A 25,391-nucleotide genomic window follows, 5' to 3' on the forward strand; every position below is an offset into this window, starting at 1 on the left:
TTTCTAATAACCAATTCCTTATTTCTTTGATCCTTTGTGCTATTCTTTTGATTTCTGTATCATTAATTTTATCTCTGATAATTATTACGTTTTGCCATTCTCTGCTTTAGATTTGGTTTATTCTTTCATTTCTATGACCTTGAAGTGCATCATTAGGTTGATTTGTCTTGCTTTTTTTTACATGAATTTATTGATTATGAATGTCTCTCATAGACTTGCCTTTAATTTAAAAAAAATCTAGTGATTTTGTGAATTGGTACTGAGACAGATAATATGTAACAGGAGAAGTGAGGAGGTAACAATGCATCAAGACCTGAAGGCAAGTCCCTCTGGGAAGGAGGTCCTTATAGATTATTACATGATCCTCAATACCCTTGGTATAGGCAGCTTTGCTGAAGTGAAACTGGCATGCCACCTCCATACAGAGGTGCAGGTTGCTCTGAAGATTATGAAAAAGGACAAAAAGAAAGCTGCCTTGATCACAAATGAGGTAGATATCATGAAATTATTGAACCACCCTAATATAATTAAACTGTTCCATGTCATGGAAAATACTCAGCATATCTATATGGTTATGGAACTGGCCTCCAGATAGTGGGTTCCATGTAGGAAGAGGAGGCCCAACACATCTTCTCACAGATGGTATGTGCAGTTAAGTACTGCCATGAGAATAGCATTGCACATAGGGACATCAAACCAGATAACGTACTGTTAGATGGCAAAGGAAGCATCAAGCTATGTGATTTTGGTCTAGCTACCAAAGTAACTGCTGGGCAGAAGTTGAAGATATTCTGTGGTACCCTTCCATACTGTGCTCCAGAGCTTTTCAATGGCCAAGAATATGACCCTAAGATGCCTGATATCTGGAGTATGGGAGTGGTACTATATATCATGGTGACAGGGTACCTCCCATTCAAAGCAACAACATATAAAGATATGAACGTGGAGATGCAAGATCCACATTACTACATTCCATCAAAGCTTCCAGAACACATTGTTAACCTCATTGTGAAGTTGTTCACTATTGACTCTGAGCAGAGGCCCAAGATACATGACATTATGAAACATCTGTGGCTCAAGGACAGTAAAGAACTTCTAAAACTATCATCATCCCTGGAGATGCTCCCTATCAAACCAAACCTCGATATTGTGACAGCCATGTGGGTCATGGGCTACAGTCCAAAGGACATTAGAGACTCTTTACTTGAACAAAAATTGATAACATCATGGCAACTTACTTAATATTAAAATATCAGTCATTCTTGGGCAGCAACTTACATCATCAAATTAAACATGTGCAATCTAGTGTTGCCACTACACATTCATGTCTTCCCATAGTTCACCTCCCCCTAAACAGCACAGGGAGTGAGCCTGCTCTTCCCACCTACACCTTTCTGGCAAAACACCCGTTTCATGATGATGTAAAGATTGCAATGAAGAAGGGGAGCAGAAGGCTCAGCATGCCTGACATCTTTTGGTGTCAACAGGATGGGAACCTCTTTCCTAAAGTTGCACCTAAATGTGGTCCTGTAGCTGCTCATCTCATGAGAAGCAGTTTTCAGGAGAGATGCATGACTTCCAAGGCTATAGCCTTTGGCAACACATCCTCAGAAAATAATCTTTCTAGAAATCAGATTGCCCAGATGGCACCACAGAGTGAAACCAACCTGAAGGATAGCTTGTCTCCCCAGAACATATCATCTGTAATGAACTCCAGGGAAGTACCTCAAGGTGTTACCATCATAGGCACTCGTCACAAGAAAAGGAGCTCTTTCCTCTGTGAAACCTCTGAGCCAAGCTCCACTAGTATCCAGTCCCAGAGTGTGATCACAGCTTCTTCCCACAACATAAGGCAGTGCTGGAAGAGGGTGAAAAGGAGAGTAGTGAATTGTTTTCAAAGACTGCGCTGCTGCCTATTTCCCCAAAGGAGAAGCCATGCTTTCCAGAAGAAAGTGGCTCCAATAGAAAGGGAGGAGAATGGAGTCACATAAAACCAGGTAGGTAGTAGACCAAAATACACTTCTATATTTTAATTCATGCATTTTATAATGTTCTTTGCAAGTGACTTTCAATAATTATACACATTTATGGGACATGCAACTTACACCTCAAAAGGACAAAGCAACAGCTTCTTTTTGGGTGGAACCTGGACGTAGACAACAGAGAATGGTCACCAGTGGCTGCAGAGGCATTGAAGAATGGTTGACTAAAGGAAACAAAGGTTCAGAAGGGAGGAATCAGGTAGAAAGCTATGACACATCAGGGTTGTAAATTAATAAGTAGTACTGTATAGTTCCATTGCCAAGAGATTCACTTTCATGTGTCTTTCTACTTTTAAGTGATGAGACTTCATGGACACTGAGACATGGAGTGGGAAATCAGCCTGGTGTGGATTGAGACAGCTGCAGCATGAACCAGGCAGGAAGTCCAGATGACAAGTCACCAGGAAATCTGGAAGGACTTACCTTCCATTTTATCCTCCTCGTAGTGGGGACATGAGTAAAAAAATGCCCAGAGTTATCTCTAGTCCTGTATTAGTTACTTTCTATTGCTTTGATAAGATAATATTTCCAAGGAAATTTCTAGAAGAGTTTATAATAGGGGTTCTACTTTCAGGGGGCTAGAGTCCATGATCATCATGGCAAGGAGCATGGAAGTAGACATGCAGCCATGGCCTTGGAGCAGTATTTGAAAGCTTACATCTTGATACACAAGCACAAGGCAGAAAGAGCTAATTGGGACTGGAGTGAACTTTTAAAACCTCAAAGCCTACCCCTGGTGATACAACTCCTCCAACAAAGCCATATTTCCTAGTCCTCGTCAAACAGTGGAGAACCAAGTACTGAAATATATGAGGCTCTGGGACCATTATCCCCATCTAGGGGATAACCTCAAATGTTTGATAGGACACTCCCCCATCTTGCTCTACTATATTTCCCTTCAGATTTCTCAGCGAGGGCTTGATGACAGGAAAGAGGGATAAAAGAATTCTACCAGAAAGAGTATCACAGCCTACCCACCTGTTCCAGAGCAGGTTAACCAGATGAGAATGTAGTCCCCAAGTAGCCCATTCTTCAAGCTGATGTTTACTTTGGTGTACATCTCTAAAGTGATTACATCCGAACTCACTTAGCATAGGTTGTGAGACCTCTACACTATCTTTAGAAAAGCCTTTGTCCCTTTAGAGGTTCAGTTTCTTCCATGAAACTAGTCTGGCAATAGCTCTCCTCACAGCTGTGCTGAGCTGGAAGAACAAACTTAGGTGAGGCCTTGGTCCTATATCAGACACTCACTGTGAGATGCTATAGTTGTTGGTGATGACTGTGGAATTTAGGCTCCCAGTGTGACCAGGTTGGTGGATGACCTCCATGGAGTAAGCATGAGGAGCAAGATAATATGTAGTTAGCAGGCAGTGGGATATTTGTGTTGGGCGGCCTCCTGACATCTTTTTCAAGATAGGTAAATCCTGGGGCCCAACAGTATCTCCAAAGAGAGTTGCATCCCCTTGTCCTTCAGTCTCCCCTAGCTACTGTTGGTTTAACTTCCTGTTTCTATCACTCTCCTTCTTTATCCCAGTCCTAGCCCCAGTGCATGCTGGTTTGGTGATTCAGAAGAGGAAGAGGCACTTTTGTGTAGGGACTGTTGGCTGGGAATATGAGTAAAGACTCAGTGGCCAGGAACACTTCAGCCTGAGAAGTTGGCATGGAGAAAGAAAACTGTGCCTCAGGTGCAAAGCCACTGCCTAGCCCCAAAGACAGCTTTGGACCCCTGGATAAAAGCAACCCTATAGCCTCTAAAGGAGAGAGTATCATGAATCTATCTAGCACCCACACAAATTCTACAGTAACTGGAAGATTGCTGGATGACACAGAAGAGTTGAGAGTTAGGACAAACCCCTGCACCATACTGGGCCCCGACTTGGTTTCAGATACAGGTTCTGAACAGCACTTCTGTCACTGTATTGCTAGTGATACCCATGGACTTTGGAGGGAGGCTGCCTATAGATTACACCCATTAGGCATCAAGATTGAGTCCTGGCATAGGCCCCTTCACTGGTTCTCCACCTGCTGTGTCCAGGCCCATCAGCTCTTTAGCTCACTGCAGGCTCAGCCCTTCTTGTCAGAGCCCTAGAAAGGTAGACACACCTGGCTATTTGATGACTGGCCCACCATCTGGCCACTCTGCCACTATAGATTTTTTGCCAGACTTGAAGGCTTTCTCCCAGAATTCAAAGGAGACTCTACAACCAGTAAAGGAACTAATCTAAAGTATAAGGAATGAGTCTATGCACCGTGCTCTTTCAGTCCATGTCTCTTTATTGTTCTAAGTAAGTTCTCTCTGCTGTTGTTTGTTCTACCTTGAGTCTTTCAAGTTTCCAGTTTTTATATACATACAATCAGCAGTTCTCTGGCCAAAGCAAGGTCACAAGGCTTGAATTCTTTCAGGTTCATAAAAGGCTGATAAGAGTTTACATCAGGCAGTGACTGTCAGAATTTATTTATGACTCAAGGAGGGAATGACTAGTAAAAGCCTCAATGAACTCTTAAAGGGAATGGGGTCAGTTGAGAGGGAGAGAGACCTTAAATCAATAAGAAAGTCTAAGATGGGAAAAGGGGATCTGTGTGTAATACTACATTCCTAAGTGTGGTTAGATAATAAGCTAATTAATTAGCCAAGGTGAAAGTAAGTACAAAGTGTTAAGTATTTGTTAGTGTGAGATTAGCTTGGGGCAACACTTTCCTATCTGCTGGTGGCGTGAGCCCAAGGCACACTTGTTCCCTGTCTCTCTAAGGCTGTGAATCAATTTTAGACTTGTTGTAATTCTATGACCTTGGGTGTCTAAAAATGTCTCAAATGAAATACTTTTGTCTGGACATTTAACGTTGACCAAATGCCTGTCAATGAAGATAATTGCAGGAAGGCAGATCTCTACATTTACATTGGAGAAAGGAACAAAGATCTGGGATTGTGTGACTTTTTTCACACATAGCTGGGGGATGTTATCCAAATACCCCAAACGCATAGGGGAAATTGTGCCCAATAAATGATCAAATAGTGCTGAACTGTGGGAAATGAATCCCAAATTTGTAAAAGATGGGAAAAGACTGCAGCAAGAATCCACAGCAAGAAAACAGCCAATTCATTCAAAAGTCAGTAATTCCAAAATGTTTTGTGTGATGGTTTTCTCTAGTAGAATCCTTAATTCTAAAGGGTTGACCTTAACAAATGATGGCTAATAATTACTGCATAATCCTGTAGCCTATCATAGCTTGTGAAAATGGCTCCTGGCACTTCATAGTCTTTTCCAGGTGCACATGATCTTGTCTCCTCTCATCTGGTGTATAAGCAAGCTCCTACACTTGTTCCTACTCCATAGAGAGAATCCTGGTTTTTCACTTTGGCTAATCTGTTGAGATGACACTGTTTCACTTTGTAAAGGTAAAGATATCTTACCAAGTCTGGACACAGTAACCTACACATGGCCAGCAGCCATAGGACCACTTTATGTCTAGAGGTCCCTCCCTTTGGGAATATACCTATAAATAAACTTGGATTGCTGTGGGGCTAGGATTGTCATGTGGAAGGGTCAGCATACAGTCCTTTCTCAATCAAATTTCTGTAATACCTGTGATCCTTCTGGGTGGAAATTGGCTCCCTTCAATGAAGGCTACACACCTTTGAATGAATTCAAGGGCTAATTTGTGGGGTTGTCACTGCTGAAGTTGTTATTGAACTCACTAAGTAATAACCTTAGCAGAAGACAAATTTCTAGGCCTGTTCTTGCCTTGGCCCATTATAAAGAAGGGAAATACAGGGCTTTAAAACTTAAAGCATATGTTGAACAAATGTGTAGGTAAGAGGATGTATCCAACAGGATGTGTCCAACAGGGCTTGATGCTAACATTTTATGTGGGTAAGAAAGAAGGTTCCAGCAGTGTATGTGTGGTAGCAGTGAAGGTGGAGTGAGTGGTCTTTAGCAGAGCCTGATACCTGACAGTGTATGTGGTATATCTCCAGAGGTTGTTCTGGCAGTATTGTCGAGTAGGGTCTCATGCCAAGTACTGAATATGTGGTTGTGGCCTTAAATGGGGATTATACAGAAAGACTTGATATATAGATGTTTATATGGGAAGGATGCAGTGGGGCATTCAATATTGCCTAAAGGACATACCTAACAGGGCCTGATTAATACATTATATGGGGGGAAAATGGGTTCTAGTAAGAGTTAACATGTAGCTTATGTGGTGGTGACAAGGTGGGGGTGGACACTGTTTATAAAGGCCTTATATCTAGCACTTTATGTGTAATGAAGTGAGATTGTCCAGAGGGCCCTGAAACATAGCAGTGTATGTGGGATTTTAGGGGGATTGGCTATACATTGGGGCCTGATTCCTAGCAGTGTATGTGGAGTATTGGCAGTGGACACAGGTTGTTTGATAAGGGCTTATATCTCAAGGTTTATGTGATGTGGTGGGTCAGGAGATGTTCTGCGGGATCTGAATCTAGCAGTGTATGTGGGGCTTTGCCTGAGGGCAGAGTGCATATCAAAGCATGACAACTAGTAGTGTATTTCTTTTGGAAGCAGAGGCATGAGGTTTTTCAATAAAGTCTGATAACTAGTGTGTGATGGTATTGTGTTCCCCGAAATATTGTGTGTTCCCCGAAATAAACTTATCTGGGGTCAGAGAACAGGACGGCCACAATATTAAACATAAGGATAGGCAGTGGTAGCACACGACTTTAATCCTAGCATTCCAGAGACAGAAATACCTCTGGATCTCTGAGTTCAAGGCCACATTAGAAACCACTAGGCCTGGTGACACATGCCTTTAATCCCAGAAATCCAGTTTTTAATCCCAGGGAGTGACAGCAGAAAGTAGAAAGATATATAAGGTGTGAAGACCAGAAACTAGATGCATTTGGCTGGTTCAGCATGTGGCTGGTTAAGCTTTTAGGCTTTGGAGCAACACAGTTCAGCTGAGATTCATTCTGGATGAGGACTCAGAAGCTTGCAGTCTGAGGAAACAAGACCAGCTGAGGAACTGGCGAGGTGAAGAAACTGTGGCTTGTTCTGCTTCTCTGATCTTCCAGCATTCACCCCAATAACTGGCCTCAGGTTTGATTTTATTAATAAGACCTGTTAAGATTCATCCTACACTAGTGTTGTAAGTTGTACAGCAACTTTGTTGGGGTGACCAATGAGGTCTCATACCTAGAAGTTTATGTGACTCACCAGAAGACAGGTTACCAGCATGGCATAAAAAACAGCAAAGCAATTTGGATCAGCAATAGATAAAAAACATGTCCAGCACATATAAACTTATAAGCTTCAGTCCTTGTTGCTCTACCCCACATACACTGATAGGTATCAGGCCCTACTGGACACCCCCTTGCAGTCCTATATATACTGCTATGAATCAGGTCCCATTGGATTCCTGTTCACCACTTCACATATTATGCTAGGTATCAGGCCTTGTTGGACATATCCCCTTGCTCATCTCACCACTCATAAATACAATGATTCATATCATGTCAAAACCCTCAACCCAACCCAAAAGGAGGCACCAAAAGTCATGACATTTTAGAATAGAAAACTTAGTACTCATTAAGAAGATATTTTAACATACATTAAACCCATGCATTACAGAAGAGAAGGGAACTCTTAGGAAAAGAGCAGTGCACATGCAAACATAGGTGTTGGCTTCTTAACAGAAGGTACTTTTTCTTTTAGAGTATCAGGTGTGCCTTTACTCCTGTTGATCTTGGATTCAGTTGTTAGCCAGGACCTGACACACAGCAGTAAATAGTGGTAGTTTATTTACTGCCTGTCTTAGCTAGGGTTTCTTTTATTGCCATGAAGAGGCAAGAAGACCATGGCAAGTCCTATAAGGAAAACATTTAATTGAGGGGACTCACAGTTCAGAGGTTCAGTCCATTAACATCATGGTGGGGAGCTTGGCAACAGGCAGGCAAGCAGGCATTGCGCTAGAGAAATAACCAGGAGTCCTACATCTTGCAGGCAACAGGCAATCACCTGTGACATTGGGCAGTATCCTGAGCACAGGAAACCTCAAAGCCTACCCCTACAGTGACATTCTTCCTCTATCAAGGCCGCATCCACTCCAACAAAGCCACACCTTCTAGTAGTGCCAGTCCCTCTGAGACTATGGGGTCCAATTACATTAAACTACCAGACTGCCACATTCCTCAAGGGGGGAAAACAACTAGGAACTGTGTAACTTTGCCTGGCCCAGAACTTGATGTAAACCAAGCAGTTCTTGCATTTAAAGAGATCCTCCTGCCTTTGGTTCCAGAGTATTGGTATTAAATGCATGTGCTGTACCTGGCCTTTTCTTTTAGGCCACCAACCAGCTCCGAAATCATGACACAGAGACTTCTTATTAGTTATAAATGATTGGCCTAGCTCAGGCTTATTTCTGGCTAGCTCTTTTAAATTAACCTGTTTCTCTTTATTTACCTTCTGCCTTGGGGCTTTTTACTTTATTCCTTTCTTTCTTTTATCTTACTTCCACTACTTCTCATGTCTGGCTTCTTGCCCCAGGTGTCTCCCTTGTTCTCTCCTCTGCTTTCTTCTCTTGTTCTTTTTCTCTTCTCTTTTCGAGCCTAGATTTTTCCTCCTATTTATTCTCTCTCCCTGCCAGCCCTGCCTGTCCTTTCTCTATGTCCTTTCTCCAGCTACTGGTTGTTCAGTTTTTTTTTTTATTAGACCAGTCAGGTGCCTTGGGAAGGCAAGATGAGACAGATGCAACACATCTTTACATATCTAAACACACATCTTTACATAATTAAACAAATGCAGTATAAACAAAAGTAACACACCTTTACATAGTTAAAGTAATATTCTGCAGCATAACCAAATGTAATACATCTTTGCCTAGTTAAAATAATATTCTACAACATTGTGCTACCACATCCTACCTAAGACTATCTTTTAGAAGTAAAGTGAGGCTTGGAAGGGAAGAAGTGTGCTACCATGAATTCTTCTGTGGACAGAAGACAGTGAGCAGCAGTTCAGCTGAGATCCATTTGGATGAGGACACAGAGGCTTCCAGTCTGAGGAAACAGGATCATCTGAGGAACTGGCGAGGCGAGGTAGCTGTGGCTTTTTCTGCTTCTCTGATCTTCCAGCGTTCATCCCAATAACTGACCTCAGGTTTGATTTTATTAATAAGACTCTTTAAGATTCATGCTACAATATACTTTATGGTTTCAAACATGATAGATGATATGAGGCCTACCTATTCTGAATCTGGTCATGTGTGGAGAATTAAGTGCATGTATAATGAAAGCATTTACTTCCTTCCCCTTTTTCTTTTTAGAGTAGATTCAATGATCTACCCATTTATCCTATTATTTCTTTATCTTTTTTCTCAGAGTAGATTCAATGATCTACCTCATATCTATATTCTCTTTTTTTCTTTTCTTTTTTTTTTTAAAAAAAAATCTCTGAATCTAATCGCCTTGTTCAACTTTTTCCCTGACCATCAACCATTAACAACTTATAACCAACCATCATAAACAATGACAATAACCATAACTCATTAAACAACCAAAAACCTCCCATCCCACCTCTTGGGAATGTGGGAGTTGTTTTCTTAAAATTACTTCCTGCTTTCTGGGGATGAAGGCATCTTTGGGAATCCTGAAAAGAAAAATTTTGGGTTAATTGTCATGTCCTAAGAGAGCTATATCATTTGTCCAGTCTCTGCATAATGGGAAAGTGCAGGACTTGTCTCAAGTCCTTGTTTGAGTAGTCTGTGAATCTGGATCATCTCAGCTAGCCATCTTGAAATTGTCCTGAGCAGTTTGTAGTCCAAAGCTCATCTTTCCTTTGTGTTAATGGCTTTACTGTAGTCCATGTGGAATCATCATTGTGGGATCCTGTCACCTTTTTGAAGTTTTCAAAGTAGATGTTAGGTGAAATGGAGAGAGCAAAAGGTTTAACACTGAATTTGTGTTCACTATTGTTTGAAGTATATTTTTTTCATGAACAAGATAGGACTGGACAGCAAAAGCTGAGGATGTCTAAGAGTAAAAACTTAAGTAAAACAGTCCCAGAACCAGGGAAGCAAGCTTCACTCAGCTGAAGGAATAAAGTTGACTTCCCCCATTAATATTAGAGTCCAGTTTCATAGTCTCAGGAACTACACAGGGCTGGAAACTTTCTCAAACCTCCCTATCTCCAGATCACTTTTGAGGAGGTCTCACTGAGGGCATATCCACTGGTAGCCAGGCCCTGTGGGCTTTCTCATATGGTAGGCTCCTTCAAAGCTCCCAGAACTTGGGGTTATTTAACTGTGGTCAAATAAATGATTGATGGTGATGGCTGTCACTTCCACTTATACTTTTAATACTAAAAGCAGATGGGCATAGAGGCCATTAAATGTGGGCAATACAGAGTCAGTGGGTATGCTGAGGGAGAATTAGTGGGTGGAGAAGAGCATTCTGAATCCTCTCTAGGTACAGCACTGAGTATATTTGTAATTGAAGAAGTGATTTTCATCCTCTAGGAATAACTTTTGTGTGCAAAAGATGTGTCTATGTTTTCCTACTTCCATTGGCTCCACTGAGGACAGGTATTACAGTATGACACAAAATAGTAAGTGAATATTTTTACACACTTCCCATGAAAAGTGGTATATAGAGTGTGGACATTTTTATTGCTCTGTAAGAACTTACGTGAATTTTGGGCCCTTTTTCTTTCACACCAATTTAAGGATCCTCTGTCAAGTACATTGGTATAATTTGTTGATTTTTATGATGTACTCATTAATATTCTTAGAATTTTGTTTATGTTGATTCTTCTCTTGTGCTAACATATTAAATCTTTATAATCATTAAGGTCTTAGTTTGTGTCCTTTAACTGTTAATTTTCTTATTATATGTCTTGAATTCTTTTAGTTTAATTCTAAGGGCTTTGTCTATAGTCACCTTTCAGTTCACCTTAAGGTTGATATCTGTTGGTGTCTGAATCTGTCCCATGATGCTTAATGAGAACTATGAGAGCAGATAACTAAAGTGGTTCATTCTTCCCACTTCATTTAAAATGATAATATCAAGAATTCTCACTTCATAAGGCTAAGATGTAAACATCAACTATCATTCTGAACTGCTATGAATAATCTTTGTATACTTTAATATATATTACTCCTCATTGTGTAATAAGAGATGACTGGCCTATAGTTGAGCAGGAAGAGATTGGGTAGGATTGCCAGAGTAGGAGGGCACTGAGAAGAAAAAAGGGGAAGTCTGGGGAGTCACGAGGAGATATAGAGAGAAGCAAGATGAACATGCTATGCTAAAAGAAGGTACTGCCACGTGGCAGAGGGTAGATGAGAAATATGGGTTAATTTAAGTTGTAAAGCTAGCTAGCAATAAGCTCAAGCTATTAGCCTAACATTTATAATTAATATTAAGTCTCTGTGTGGTTATTTGGGAGCTGGCCAGTGGGACATAAAAGTCCACTTCCTATACTGAACATTTAAGAGAAGCAGAGGGAAACAGGTTTATTAAGAGCTCACTTTGTACCTGGCAATACATTAGAAACTTATATGTAAACTTAGCATTAGAGTCTGTCAAAAATACTCAAGGGTTGTTTTTCATATGTTAATATTTTAGAAGAAAATAAATTCAGAGACATTAAGTGACTTGATGGGAGCCATCTACTTGTGGAGTCAGTATTCAAACCCAGCACTACTTTACTGATTCTGTGTTTTATTACACTCTGTTTCAAATGAATAAAATTTCCTGAGCTAAGAAAACATGGATTTCTTTAAACTTAAAAATAGAAAATAGCCACTTTAATCTCATCAAATGACTCTAGAGAGCTATACAAGTGCTGCCTACAAGCCATCAGTTTTTACTATTATTTGTTACTGAAAGGATAGTTTGACTTACAAAAAATTAGATTCCTGAAAATTCTAGGCTATTCTACTTTTCCTTGTTAGTCAGTTTAGCAGGAGCCCCAACACCCAGGATTTGGCCAAATCAATATCTGATTGGATACCTTATCTTCACCCATCCTCCAGGTTATGTCTTGTAGCCTTGGCCTGTCAAGACTGGCCTGTTAGGTTTGTTAGCCAGAATCCTCTGCTGTTTCTTCTTGATTATTTTCCATTATTTAACTATACTCTGTTCATTGTCTTTAAGTTCCCAACTCATTTAATCCCTGCAAAATTCCTTTCCAGTGGTCCCTATACCTTTTGTGATATTCACACATAGTCATCCTTACTGTTTGCTTAACAAGTATTATTAAATTGACAAAAACCAGGGTCACCGATGTGAAGATGGAGTTGAGAGAGTTTATGGGACCCCCCCAATATCACAAAACCAGTATGCAGTTTGTATATGATGCACCTATTTCCATGCAGATAGTACTACTATTACGACTATTACTATTACTAATAATAATAGCAATAATTTATTCTTCTTCCATCTTGGGATCTGTATAAAAGCATTTTGGTTACTTCATGTCATCTTTATCTTGATTAAGATATTATAATTCATTTGCTAATTTCTTTTAGAATATAGTACATAACATCTCAGATTCTGCTATAGCCCCAATATGTAGGTTAAGACCTCTAACCAAAACCCATAGAAAATGGACTTATTCAAAGAGAAATGAAACAAAAGAAAAATAGCAGGTAGGCTTCAATGGATGAAGGCACAATGCCAATAAACTAGACTGAGCTGGTTCTTGTGTCAAGACTTGATTCTTGGCATAATGCATTCTCAAACCCCTCAGGAAGAAGTTAAGAGCAGTGCCAGCCTAATGCTTAGATTGAAGATAGCATATCCTTTGAAGGTGTCATCTATGATTGAGAATCTCTTTCTACTTCCCCTTTCAGTAGCTTGGCAATTTCCCTACAGAAGGTGCCCTTCACAGTATGGAACCATTTGCCTTGACATACAGTTTAGGAGACTTGCTTCACTGTGTTTATTTAAGAATGTGTTTCAAATATTAGTGGTTTTACTTCTAGACTTCCGTCTATGTTATACTTTCCCTGAGTTAAAAAAGAAATGCCAATTGTCCAATTTTAAGACATCATAAATTTTCAGTCATTGAAGAATGAATATTAGTAACAGAAAAGAAATAGACATATGTTTCAACCAACACAAAAATACTGTGATGGGCTGTGATGAGGCTAGAGAGATCACTCACTAGGTAAAAATACTTACTGCACAAGCATGAGGACCTGAGTTCAAATCCCCAGCATCCACATAAAAAGCTGGGTGTGGTTGCACACATTCCTGCAACCCTAACACTGTAGGTAATCTAGACAGGTGTATCATTGGGACTAATTGACTGCTATCTTAGAACTAGGTTCAATGAGAAATCCTATATCAAAGTAATAAGAGCGATAGAGCAAAATACCCAACTTCAATGTATGGGCATGCACCCATAAGTGCACATAACACACACACACACACACACACACACACACACACACACACACACACATGAGAGAGAGAGAGAGAGAGAGAGAGAGAGAGAGAGAGAGAGAGAGATGATTTTCATGGGTCACCACTCCACCAAATATTGCCAATGGCTATTTTTATTAGAGTGTGGTGGAATACAAAGAATTTTAAATTTAACATTCAACTCTAAGTTCAGAGTTCAGTATTAAGTATATTCCCATTGTAGTACACTGAGTTCCAAAGCCTTATCATTTTGCAAAATAAACTCTATTTCTGTAAACAATAGTCCCCCATTTCTTCCTTACCAATCCCTGGCAACAAAAATTCAGTTTTTGGTTTTCTCTCTTTGAGTTTTACATACAGGAATCATATAGTATTTGTTGCTTTGTAACTCATTTATTTTGTGTAATTGATGTCAACAAAGCTTATCAAAGTTAATGCACAAATCAAACTATTCTTCCTTTTTAAGGTAGGAAGGCATGAGGAGAAGGAAGGAAGGTCATTATCCATCTAGGCTAAGGACCAGTTCCAGAGCCTAGATCACTGGAAGAGCCCTTCACACTGCCTTGTCCTTAGCCAAGTTTTCAATGGCAGGAAGTGAATCTGTAACAGGTGAGGCACCTCTTTAGGTGCTATGTCATCTCTGTAGCCAAAGCTTAACCAGAGTGCCTTCCTGGAGACACTGAGTAATATCAAAGAGCTTTAAAACTCCACTAAAGACATTTCTTGAATGCAGGAATGAAAGTCCTCATGGTAGGAGACAGGAGTACAATAGCATGAAACTGACAGAAATTAAAAGTAACAAATTTCTTATATTTTTTGTTGTGGGCCTAGCCTTTAATGGCTGAGCCATCTCTCCAGCCCAAAAGTAACAAATTTCTAATCAGTAGCCTGAGGCATGTGACCCTGCACAACTTGGAGAAGATAAATTTCATATAATTGTCTCAAATTTTGGAAGGTACATAAATACCACAAGCAAATGACCTGGTGCTGGGAAATAAGTTCTTGGAGACAGCAAAACCAAAACAAAGAGAGGATAGAAAAATTATAAACAAAACAAAAACTGTCTCTTGTCTGAAAAAATAAATTTGAGATGGGATACAGTGGCCATTTTCATGATGTTACACAAAGATGCCAGAAGTTGGTGTTATTCTTGAGTTCCAAGATTGTCACAAGGCCACTGTGGTAGTCTTGGTAGTAATGTATGGTTCTGTGGACTGTGGGAAAACTAGTCACCAAAAGGTGTTTGCAGGAATAAGTGGAGAACATCCAGGGCCAAGTTCTGATGTGTCTTCTACTTTCACTATAGAAAACTCAACAATATGGCATCTAGTGATAACTATCTTGATCAGTGTTAGGATCCTGCTCTCATTCTGGCACATGTGCAGCTTGGCATCTGGCATCTTACATCATCAGTGGGCTCAGTGACTATGTACCTGCGTGGTCACTCAATGCTCGCCTTAAAAAGCCAGATGTGGACCCCCATGGTCTCTCTCTGTGCTCTCTGCTCTGTGTTCTCTCTCTGTTCCCTGACCTGCTCCTGCTCCCTCCCTGACCAGGCCTGGCTCCCCTCCTATCCCCTGTTTCATTCTAATAAAGCTCTTTATAACTGGTAGTCATGGCCGACTTTTCTGCTGGTAACCAGTGCCACCAACCAGTGCTGTTTTACTATCAATCAGGAAGTGATGACTGAGGGGTGTGCCACAGGGAAACTGAGTATAAAGTGAAAAAGAAGTATTGCACCATGAAAGTTCACTTCTTGTTTGGTGAGACCAGTTCTAGAGAAGACTATGCTTCCAGGTGACACCACCTTACTCAGGTACATCCTGCTATTGTTTCTTTCCTCACATGAATCCTCATCATTATCATGTTTTCCCTCACTCACTGTGACATTTTGATCATGGAATGAGCTATTACAAAGCAGCTTGCCTTCTACCTACCTAGAAAATGGATGTCCATGGTACATACTTAGAACCTCTTTGTTTTGAATTGTATGTACTGATCAAGCTACAAGGTTCTCTAATAGTTGGGAAACTAAGAACATAGCAAGATCAATACCTTAAGAACTTCCTTGGAACTACTTACTGGTGGGAGTAAGGCAGAGATGAGCAATCAGTGTGGACATTGCCTATGAGCAGGCTTAAATCACTTGAGTGATAGACAGGATAGGATGTTAGTGACAGTCTTGTTTTAATAATCATAAACTAGTCCCTTTCTAAATGTTATTTTTGCTTCTAGTGAGATTAACCTGAAAATAAAATGTTTGGGAGCATCTAAGTAATCCTTTTTGGATTATTTTAAGAAAGAAAAAAAAAAAAAGCCGGGCAGTGGTGGCACATGCCAGTAATCCCAGCACTGGGGAGGCAGAGGCAGGTGGATCTCTGTGAGTTCGAGGCCAGCCTGGGCTACCAAGTGAGTTCCAGGACAGGCACAAAGCTACACAGGGAAACCTGTCTCGAAAAGCCAAAAAAAAAAAAAAAAAAAAAAAAAAGATAAACTATTCTTATAAAAATCTATGCTGAGCTGAAATATTTCAATAACAAAAGGAATAGCATTGGAAAGGCAGAAATAGGGTAAGAAATTGTCCTCAAAAACTGCCAAGATAGCTGTGTATGGTGGCACAGCACTTGAAATGTAGCAGCAGGGTCTCAATTTCAGGATCATTCTTAACTACAGAGTGAGTTTGGGGGCATCCTACATCACATGAACCCCTGTCACCAACCACTAACCAGCCAAATCTAAATCAAAAGTCTGCTGAGAAACTGAGTATGGTAGTGAATACCTATATAACTCCAGTGTAGTGGGTAGCCGTCCAGCCTTGGCCTGGAAGTTCCAACCTCTATTGAGGCTTTGGTAATGGTCACATCCACAAGGCAGGGCTGAGGGAGGACATTGAAGACCCAGGATCGAGAGGAGAGGCTTCTCTTGGTTCCAGGACCCTGGACGCTGGAGGTAGACCGAGCAGAGTTCTCCAGAGAACACCACTGGACTGCGCCATACCTTTCTCAGACCCTGCAACCTATCCCTTCATTTGTAAGCTACCCCACAAAATAAACCCCCCTTTTAACTACGTGGAGTGGTCTTAATAATTTCACTCCAGCACTTAAAAAGCTGATATGAAAGGATTCCTTATAATGTCAAGGGTAACCTAGCTGTGTAGTAAGTCCCAGCTTAGCTTGGGCTATAGAATGAGATCTTGTGTTAAACAAATAAACAAAACACAAATGCCACATTGAGACAGATAAGGCTGAAAGCACTGGGCCACACCTTAAGCAAGCAATGAGCTGTGTGACATGCACTCTTGCCAGAGGAAACATGACCCTAAAGCTCCAAACCAAATGATGATGATTTGCAGCCTAGAGTCAAATCAAATGCCACAATAGCCATAGAAGCAAAGCCCGCCAAACAGCACACAAATACCTCGGCCCTTTGTTTAATAAATGAGCTTGCTTGCAACTCCCAGAGTCTGTGCTGTTGACTCTGTATCTTCTCATTCCCTACCCCCAAGGGTACCCAGGTCAGTAGAGCCAGAACAGTAACACCATATGATGTGCAAGGAGCCAAGGGTTAGAGAAAGACAGCAGACACACACACACACACACACACACACACACACACACACACACACACACACACACCACTCTTTTGGGTAGTAAGGACGTTATAGCTAGTAGATGATGGATGGTCATAGAATACTTCAAGGTTAGGAGGTCATTGTGTTAAAGGAACTCTTGATGGTGTTTACAGTGGTATCACCCTTCCCTGCCAGCCTACTATGCGTCAATAATTTGGACTTGACATATTGTGCCCAAGGGTAGAGTCTGTGAACTACAGGTACATATGTATCCTAGGCTCTAGATTTAGGTATGTGGTACATGCAAATTTGGCTGATGTTACAAATCAAGAAGTATGTTTTGTCCTCAGGACAAGATTACTTGATTCTGTGTAACCAATAGGTGACTGACTCTGCCTGGCTTGGAGACTCTGTCACAGCACAAGAGATCAAGTAAGGAGGATAAGTCACAATGTCAAAGGAAGGGGTTCAAGACTGAGGGAGAAATGAGATACTGTCAGAGTCCAGAGGACAGCTGATGAGAGAACAAATTAGAGAAGTACAGTTGTCTGTGAGACGTGGAATGCTGGTTTATTCAAACTTTGGAAGATGTATAAAAATGTGTTGTTGAAAGTCTATAAAATTCTGGATATTAGCAAGGGTTATTACACATACCAGGACTTCTCAAACAGTTTCATGACAAAATACATTCAAAAAAAGATCAAAGTTGGATGTCTCACATGGGTAAACAATTAAATTTCCTCAATCACAGTTTCTACACTAAGGCTTTGATACTGCACAAAAACTTAGAAATTAGCCCCTAAGCTTGTTAATTAAGATTGCTTTAAGCAAAATGCATAACACTTAGAAATAGGATAGTCTGTTTTACATTCAGTTGGAGGAACTATCACAATAACTAGACACTGACAGAAAAAAGACTGACTGTTCTTAGATGTGGAATTACCACAGGGACTTGCTAAAGAGAGAGGAGAGAAGGAGAGAGAGAGAGAGAGAGAGAGAGAGAGAGAGAGAGAGAGAGAGAGAGAGAGAGAGTTTTGTGTGTGTGTGTTCCATCTAAAGCTTCAATCGCTTCAGAAAAGTAAATGGAATGAATAGCCCTCTAATTCAGAAGGCTTGAACGTGTTGGTTTGTATACTCACTTTTTATTTATGTTAGTTTTGTGATTCAGCCTGTCCAACTAAACACACTAAAGGCTGACTGAAACAAAATTTGTTATGGGATATTTACAAAAGTAAATGCATGGAAAAGAAATTTTGTTTTATAGTTGAATTAGATAAAAAAAACATTCTATAGATGTATAGATGTATTATATTAAAGCAGTGGTTCTCAATTTTCCTAGAGCTGTGACCCTGTTCTTTATGTTGTGGTGACCCCCAACCATAAAATTATTTTGTTACTGCTTCATAACTGTAATTTTGCTACTGTTATGAACTTTAATGTAAATATCTGACATGCAGGATATCTGATATGCAACCCCCATGAAAGAGTCATTTGAATCCCCAAAGGGGTCTCTACCCACAGGTTGAGAACCACTGTATTAGAGCTAGGACATTTGTGCTGTTGAGAGTAAGTATCTGTCCCAAAGCAATTCAGGTGTCATGTCAGACTCTCTAGTCAGGAGAATTGGCTGAGTTCAATTTAAGAGCATCCAAAAACTAAAGATGAATGAGTTGGCAACCAGATCACAGAGGGAACAAAGAGAAAAGTTCCCTGAGGAACATGAAGTGAGGTAAGGGGGAATGGAAAATTGAGCAGCAGTCTCAAGCAGAGGTCACTGATGGGGCTTGGAGGAGGGAGAGGGAGGAGCTGAGGGCTCACCCTTTTCTCCGCCCTCACAAACCCTCTATGACTCTCCCTGGCTCTGTGATGCATACCTGAGCCTACAGTGAGGCCCAAACAATCTCAGAACTCAGATGCCTCAGGAAGCCATGTGATTCAGTCTATGGAGAACATCCTCTCTTTTCTGAATAGATATATTGAACCATGGTTGGACTTTGGATTGGCTTTTTTGGATACTGACCCCAATTATATCTTTCTGTGTGGAGTGGGGTTTATTCTTCTATACCTATGGTATTTGATATTGAAACCATTCTTACCACCACCTTGGAAAAGTCAGGACATCAAAAAGGTAAGGATGTATGGTAGACCCCAAGAGATATTCTTTACTGGTATGCTACAATACCAAATGAGTTACTTTAGGAGTCTGGCTGTCTACCAGAGACCTGCCTAAGATGGGACACTGAGGAGAGGAAAGAACACTGCTGTCCTAAGGTATAAGTCCTGCCAGAGGAGGGCCACAGGGAGGACTAAAGTTTTCATTTGGATCTTCAGTCTACTGCTCTGGGTATGGATAAAGGTTCTAGGGCAAAAGGGTGCAAAACATTCATTCTTAGTCTCAAAGGATTAGTTCTAGAAGGTGGATACTCTGAAGGAGAATAGCTTCTCCTGACACTCAATCCCAGGCTCTATTCTTATCCTACATGTACATTCACCCAACTATCCTCCAAGTTGGGCTGGTTAGGAAAGCAGTGCTGACTGGTTGGAACCTCTGAGCAGAAAGCTGAGCTTTGTCCCACAGGACAAAGGTGTCTCAAAGGGAGCACAGATGTTGCATCTGGCCTCAAATTTTTGACTGATAATCCCAAATGTGGATTTTACAGACAAAAATCCCCCTTTGATTTCCTAAAGAAGTGAAGACAAAACATCTGGTCATCTCTGAAAGTTAACTAAGGGAATGAATAGATTTCATTAATTGAATAGATGTCATAATATTTTTGGTTTATGAAGTCTGGGTTTCTTCAGAAGAGAAACACCAGAAAAAATTATAATACCTTGTTCATTTCTCTATGTCCACAGTGGCAGTGCACAAGTGGCAGGGACAAAGGAAGGAAGAGATCATTTAAAGGTAGGTTCTTATCCATTGGACGTCCTCTTCCCAGTTTCCCATCCTGTCATTTCTATAAGGTCCTAGGTCTATGATCTGAGGAGGTAAAGCTCCCAGGCACAGTCTCTCAGGAAATAGTCCTCAAAGGAGAGCCTCACAGGAAAACAGCATGAGAGACATGCTGGAGTTGATTCTTTGCTCTCCTATGGGCAGGAAGCTGCCAGGCACCAACTGGACAGTGGGTACCACACATGCAATGAGCACTGGACATGTCCAGGGAGGGCTATGGGTGTTTCAGGGGTGAGGTTGTTGGGTTGTTTTTGTTTTTGTTTTTGTTTGTTTGTTTGTTTTGAGTCACAAGCTCCTGCCTCATGATATCCACATTCTTGACACCTGGGTGCTCAGATACCTTTGAGGAAACCAAGACTTGTGTGCTTTATATGGTGGTTGTGAGCATCATCACATGAGACATGAAGGTACTTTTTACATGAAACCACATACATGTGAACCTTCTTAATGACAACTTGATCTTGTCTACTTGTTCTTGATACTTTTAGACTTTACTAACCTAAGTATTTTCCTTAAAGGAACACCTGTGTGACCATCATGTTTCTACCTTTCTTTCCTACAACTAACACCTCTGCTTTCCCAGGTTGTAGAACTACCCAGAGACAATCACAGGAACGGAGGAAGCTTCTGTCTGTTGTGCAAAGGTGATTCTTTCTACTTTTCTTGGGCCTCATTTTCCCTATGATCAAAACATCATGGGTACTCTGTGCAGCTTGCTCTTGTCATGGGAGGGGTATTCAATGGGACAAATATACAAAGGAAGAGCATGGAGAGAGGCTACAGCATCTCTGAAAGCTGTGGGTGGCATAAAATGAATAGACATACAAGCTTTGGGTATCTCCATCACAGCTAGGTCCCATTTCACTGCTGGTCTTTACAACAGAATTGAAATTTCTATCTCCTGCAGCCCCCTAGGTGATCTGTATGATCCTTCCCACTTTCGGCAACTACTATGTCCAGATCCCTTCTGTGATGTGTGTAATGGAGCAACTGCTAAGATCAGTCGCCTGCTTTCTCAGGCCACCCTCGAAGATGGTGCTGCCTCTGTGTCCAGTATGGATTCCACTGCAGTTTCTGTGACTGAGACATCACTGACTCTGTCCCTTTCCCTCCCAGAAAATTCTCTAGGACATCCAATTTCAGACCCTCCATATGAGCCTTCTCTACATTCTTCCTCCATTATTTCACCTCACCAGAGTGCCCACTTAGAAGACACACTTTTTGCCTCACCACTGGGTGACTCTATACTATCAGAATCTATTCCTCCTGTGAATGCTAAATTCTCTCTGGACCATGATTCTCTCCATCCATTTGCCACTTTCCCTCTTCCACAACAACATGCCACTCAGGAAACAGAATTGCATCCTCAACCAACAACCATTCTGTCTCTGGTGGGCAGCCCTAGGGAGCTGTTCACTATCCCAACAAACAAAGGTATTTGCAGTTCAAGGCATGCAATGTCGGAATTTACTCAGCAGCAGACTGATACTAGCAACTCTTTCCAATTGGAGCCAGCACATTTGGTTAACCAAGAGCTTCTTGACCTCCATTCTTCTGAATCCTACTTATGGGGAAACATCACAACCTGCCTTACATTACCTGGAAACCTTCCCCTTTCCAGTCCTGATGCCATGGTACTACTTGAGAGACAAAATGGAAAGATGGCTGATTCATTTAAAACTTTGGGGAAGACCCCAGATTCTGATCAGCAGAACTTGGCAGTTTCCCATCCTTTGGGGAGCTGCAAAGGTAAACTAGAGAGACTTCACATGTACCAGCAGTCCCCCCATCTCAGGACTTCTGAAGACCAGTTAGAGCCTCAACACATCCAATTCTTCTGGAGCCTCCCTTCTCCACACAGCAAGTCCATGAACTCTATTGCTACTGTGTGGGCTGACCATTCCCTGACCTCTGGATGCTTTAACAGATTTATAGATTCCCCAGTGTTTACCAACCACACACCTTTGTCCTTGCCTGAGAGTCGACCACAGAACTCGCCCCAAACTCTGTCCTCATCTCATTCTCAGCCTGTCCCTCCAGCCAAGCCCCAGGCCCAGCTTCAACACTCAGTTCCTGTGCTGTCACCTTCTCATCTTTCCCAGCTTAGAATCTGTGGGGTATATTTTCACAGACCCCAGGAAAAGGTACAACCTCTCGAGCCATCTGCAATTCACTGCCTGGAATACAACATCTTGAAAAAGGAACAGGAGAGAGTGTGGGGTTTACCCACTGTAGTAAAAAAATCCCAGGAAGAATTTTGTCCCCCACCTCCCAAGCCCTCATTGGTCAAGCAGTCTTCCAAGATCCATGTTCCCAGGTCCATCTCTCTTGGAAATTTCCTCCTCACCAGTGAGCTCCGGAAGAAACTTGAGCACCACCTTCGAAAGAGGCTCATACTACAACGTTGGGGCCTGCCCAAGAGGGTCCATAAGTCTCTGTCATGGATGAGTCCTCGGGCAGAACTTCCAGAGTCATCCTCATCTACGAGCAACTATGGGCTTTCGTGGATCTCTTTCTTTAAGCAACAGGACAGCAAAAACCTACACAACATTGTATTGAATGAATCTGGAAGCTTCCCAGCAAGACAATCAGGGGAGAAACTGTTAAAGACAAGGAGAAATAGCCTAGAGACTGTTCAAAAACACCAGCTGTGGAGTAATACCAAGGGTGCTCTAGCTAATGGCCTGCAATCTGACTGTGAAACGAACCTACAGTGCCACCCAGGCAGTCTGTCAGGCAAACCTTCAGGGACCTCAGAGGTTAGCCAGTGTCAGGAAAAACTTGAAACTGCCCTGCAAAAGCACTTGATCAGGCATCTCAATGAAACCAATGAGGATCATATATCTGGCACTGTGTCCAGATCGGGACATTGTCCTCTCCCTTTTACCTTATGTATAGATAAAGAAGAACATGAGGCTCAGAGACAGTTACCCTCTGATAACAAGGATGGACATGTCAAAAGCACATATACAATGACAAAGTCTGTTCTGCATCAGGTATCCATTGGCTTAGACAACATCAGACTGAAAGAGTCAGAGGGCAATAGACATAGCTCAGATGTGCCCAGAATATCCACTGAGGCTGGCCTTGTGCCATTGGGTAAGCAATTGGATTCCAGCAAAACAGTCCAGGGGCCTCAAGGAACAAAGATGAATGACAAAAACACATTTGTATCCAACAAGGTCAGTAACATAGTCAAGAGAGGGCAGCTCAGTGGTCTTCAACCACAACCTACCAAGATCTTGAACACCAGCCAGTGGAAGAGTGCCCAAGGGGCAGATGGGAATACAACAAAAGCACAAAGTACTCTGGTAGCTGGAAGGGCTCAGAAGGAAATACCAGGTTTCCAGGAAAGTCAGACATCTGACTGCAATAGTCAAGTATCTAGGGAGGAAAAATTTAAAGCGGAAAGCAGACTGCCCATCCAAGCTTTAGGGCCCCCAAATGACATGCCCCCTGCCTCAGATAAATTCACTTACAAACCTTTACTCATGCATGACCAAAGCCCTTCCAGTGGACCCATGAATGCTTCTCAGGTACAGTGGGTTCACTTGTCTACAACAGGGCTTAGTGTGGAACAGCAACAGGAGCCCTGGATGCATTCATATGTCTTAGACAAGTGCCAGAACAAGGACTTCCCTCCATCTGCCAAGAATGCATACCCTCTGGCCTGCAAAACAGAAGAATTTGGTGCAGGTGATACTTCCATTGACCAAAAGAAATGAATGGGAGACAGTGGCAGACAGGTCCATATAGTTCCAGAAATGTGTGGCTTTACGGAAGAAACTACTGTGTCAGAGGCAGTGCCCATCCATGCCCCACAGTAGCCAGAGCCTCACCAATATTTCATCTGTAGTTGTAATCTTGGCCAGGTACCTTCAGTTTCTCCCCTTGGTTGTAGGCTCTGTGTGAGGAAGCTCATCTCAATTTTACAAGCAGAAAATACTTTTACTGAATTTCTATCAGAAAAAAATGTCTCCCTTCCTCTGTACCCCATCCTTTATTGATAATACTGACTGCCCACAATAAATGTTCTGATAAAGTGTATTTGTGCTTTCTCCATGTGGCATGGCTTTCAGGTAACCCAGGGCTTGTGATCAAGAAAAAGGACAAGTCAATTTTGATTTCACTTATTTTCTCTCTGTGCTTCTGAAATATGACTTGATTCCCTGAGGCTCTTTTTGAAGAAGGGGTGAGATATGTCCCTAAGAGAATTTTCATTCTGGTGACTTGGGGAGGAGCTCTGCTTCCTGTCTCTTAGCTTAGCCTTATTTCCAATATATGGCATCCCACACCGTCTCCTTTATTGACTTTCATATCCTTGAGAGCAGAGGTTCCCTTACTAGGTTTTGTCAACCTACAAAGGAAAAGTACATTTGTGAGATTTTTAGGATGATTTTTGTCATTTTTATTGTTTAAAATTTCATACCATATACTTTGATTATTTTCACCCTTACCCCTCTTCCTAATCCCTCCCATGCATCTCTTGAAGCTTTGAGGGGAAGAGGCTGTGAGACCATAACACAGCTAAAGGGGAGAGTGGCCATATTTCTCCAGGCTTGGGATATGATCATTTTAGCATGATCAGCATCTTAAAGGGACAGGCCCTTTATCTAACAGCTTTTAGAATGCCTGCTCTATGCACCAACAAAAATCCCAACAATAATATAGCTGAAACAGTAATGAGTCTTTTTGTCTTACTGTTCTACTTAGCTTGTTTATATAGCTTAAATCTTATTTTGAAAGTTCTTTTGTTATAACCGAAAGCTGAAAATCACATTCAATGAAACTGTATAAAGTATCACAATTAATTTCCATCTTTTCCTTATTTTTCTGTTTGCTTAACTCTTTTGGGCCTGATTCATAGGGACATTACCTATATCTTTTAGGCTACATACATTACAAATATCAACTTCACTTATTTTATTCATGATTTATGTCATATTTAGATGTGTTTTAATGTTTTAAGAAAACAATTATGTATATATCTCAAGCTACAGTGTTAGACTGCCCCCACATTATTCTAAGGCCTATCTTGCCCTTTACCTCAAGAGTTTCATTCCCTAACTAGAAAGGTAAAGCACCTCAGTCCTTCAGGAAATATATGTCCTTTATCCCTGATCTTATAACAGTAAGTGAAATGTCTCAGGGGCAAATTTATAAGTGACTAATCCAGGTAGGCATTCTTGGGAGTAGACTCACATTAACGTAGCTTCAAAATACCTTATTTTCAGCTTTTATGGTGCAGACTGAACATACCCAGAAGAATTTCTGTTTACCACCTTAATCATTTATGTGTTCTGAGACTTTGAGCTAAATATGGCCCCCAAAATGTGTCTATAATAGTATATACATATAATGACCTTAAGCTCATCATGCTTAAGAATTGGCCTGTCCACATGTACATATAGCCATTCATAATAA

At 41.3% G+C, this 25,391-nt stretch overlaps 1 protein-coding gene across 1 annotated transcript; it reads left to right on the forward strand.

The window, feature by feature from the left end:
• Positions 1-301: 301 nt before the first annotated feature.
• Positions 302-23,692, forward strand: LOC118584703 (spermatogenesis-associated protein 31D1-like). Its single transcript, XM_036188942.1, has 6 exons — positions 302-490; positions 610-1,229; positions 1,358-1,880; positions 19,871-19,919; positions 20,551-20,611; positions 20,875-23,692. Exons 1-6 carry the CDS (start codon positions 302-304, stop codon positions 23,690-23,692), a joined length of 4,260 nt encoding a protein of 1,419 aa, XP_036044835.1.
• Positions 23,693-25,391: the final 1,699 nt, after the last annotated feature.

The sequence above is a fragment of the Onychomys torridus genome, chromosome 5, assembly GCF_903995425.1.
Source record: "Onychomys torridus chromosome 5, mOncTor1.1, whole genome shotgun sequence".
Taxonomy (NCBI): domain Eukaryota; kingdom Metazoa; phylum Chordata; class Mammalia; order Rodentia; family Cricetidae; genus Onychomys; species Onychomys torridus.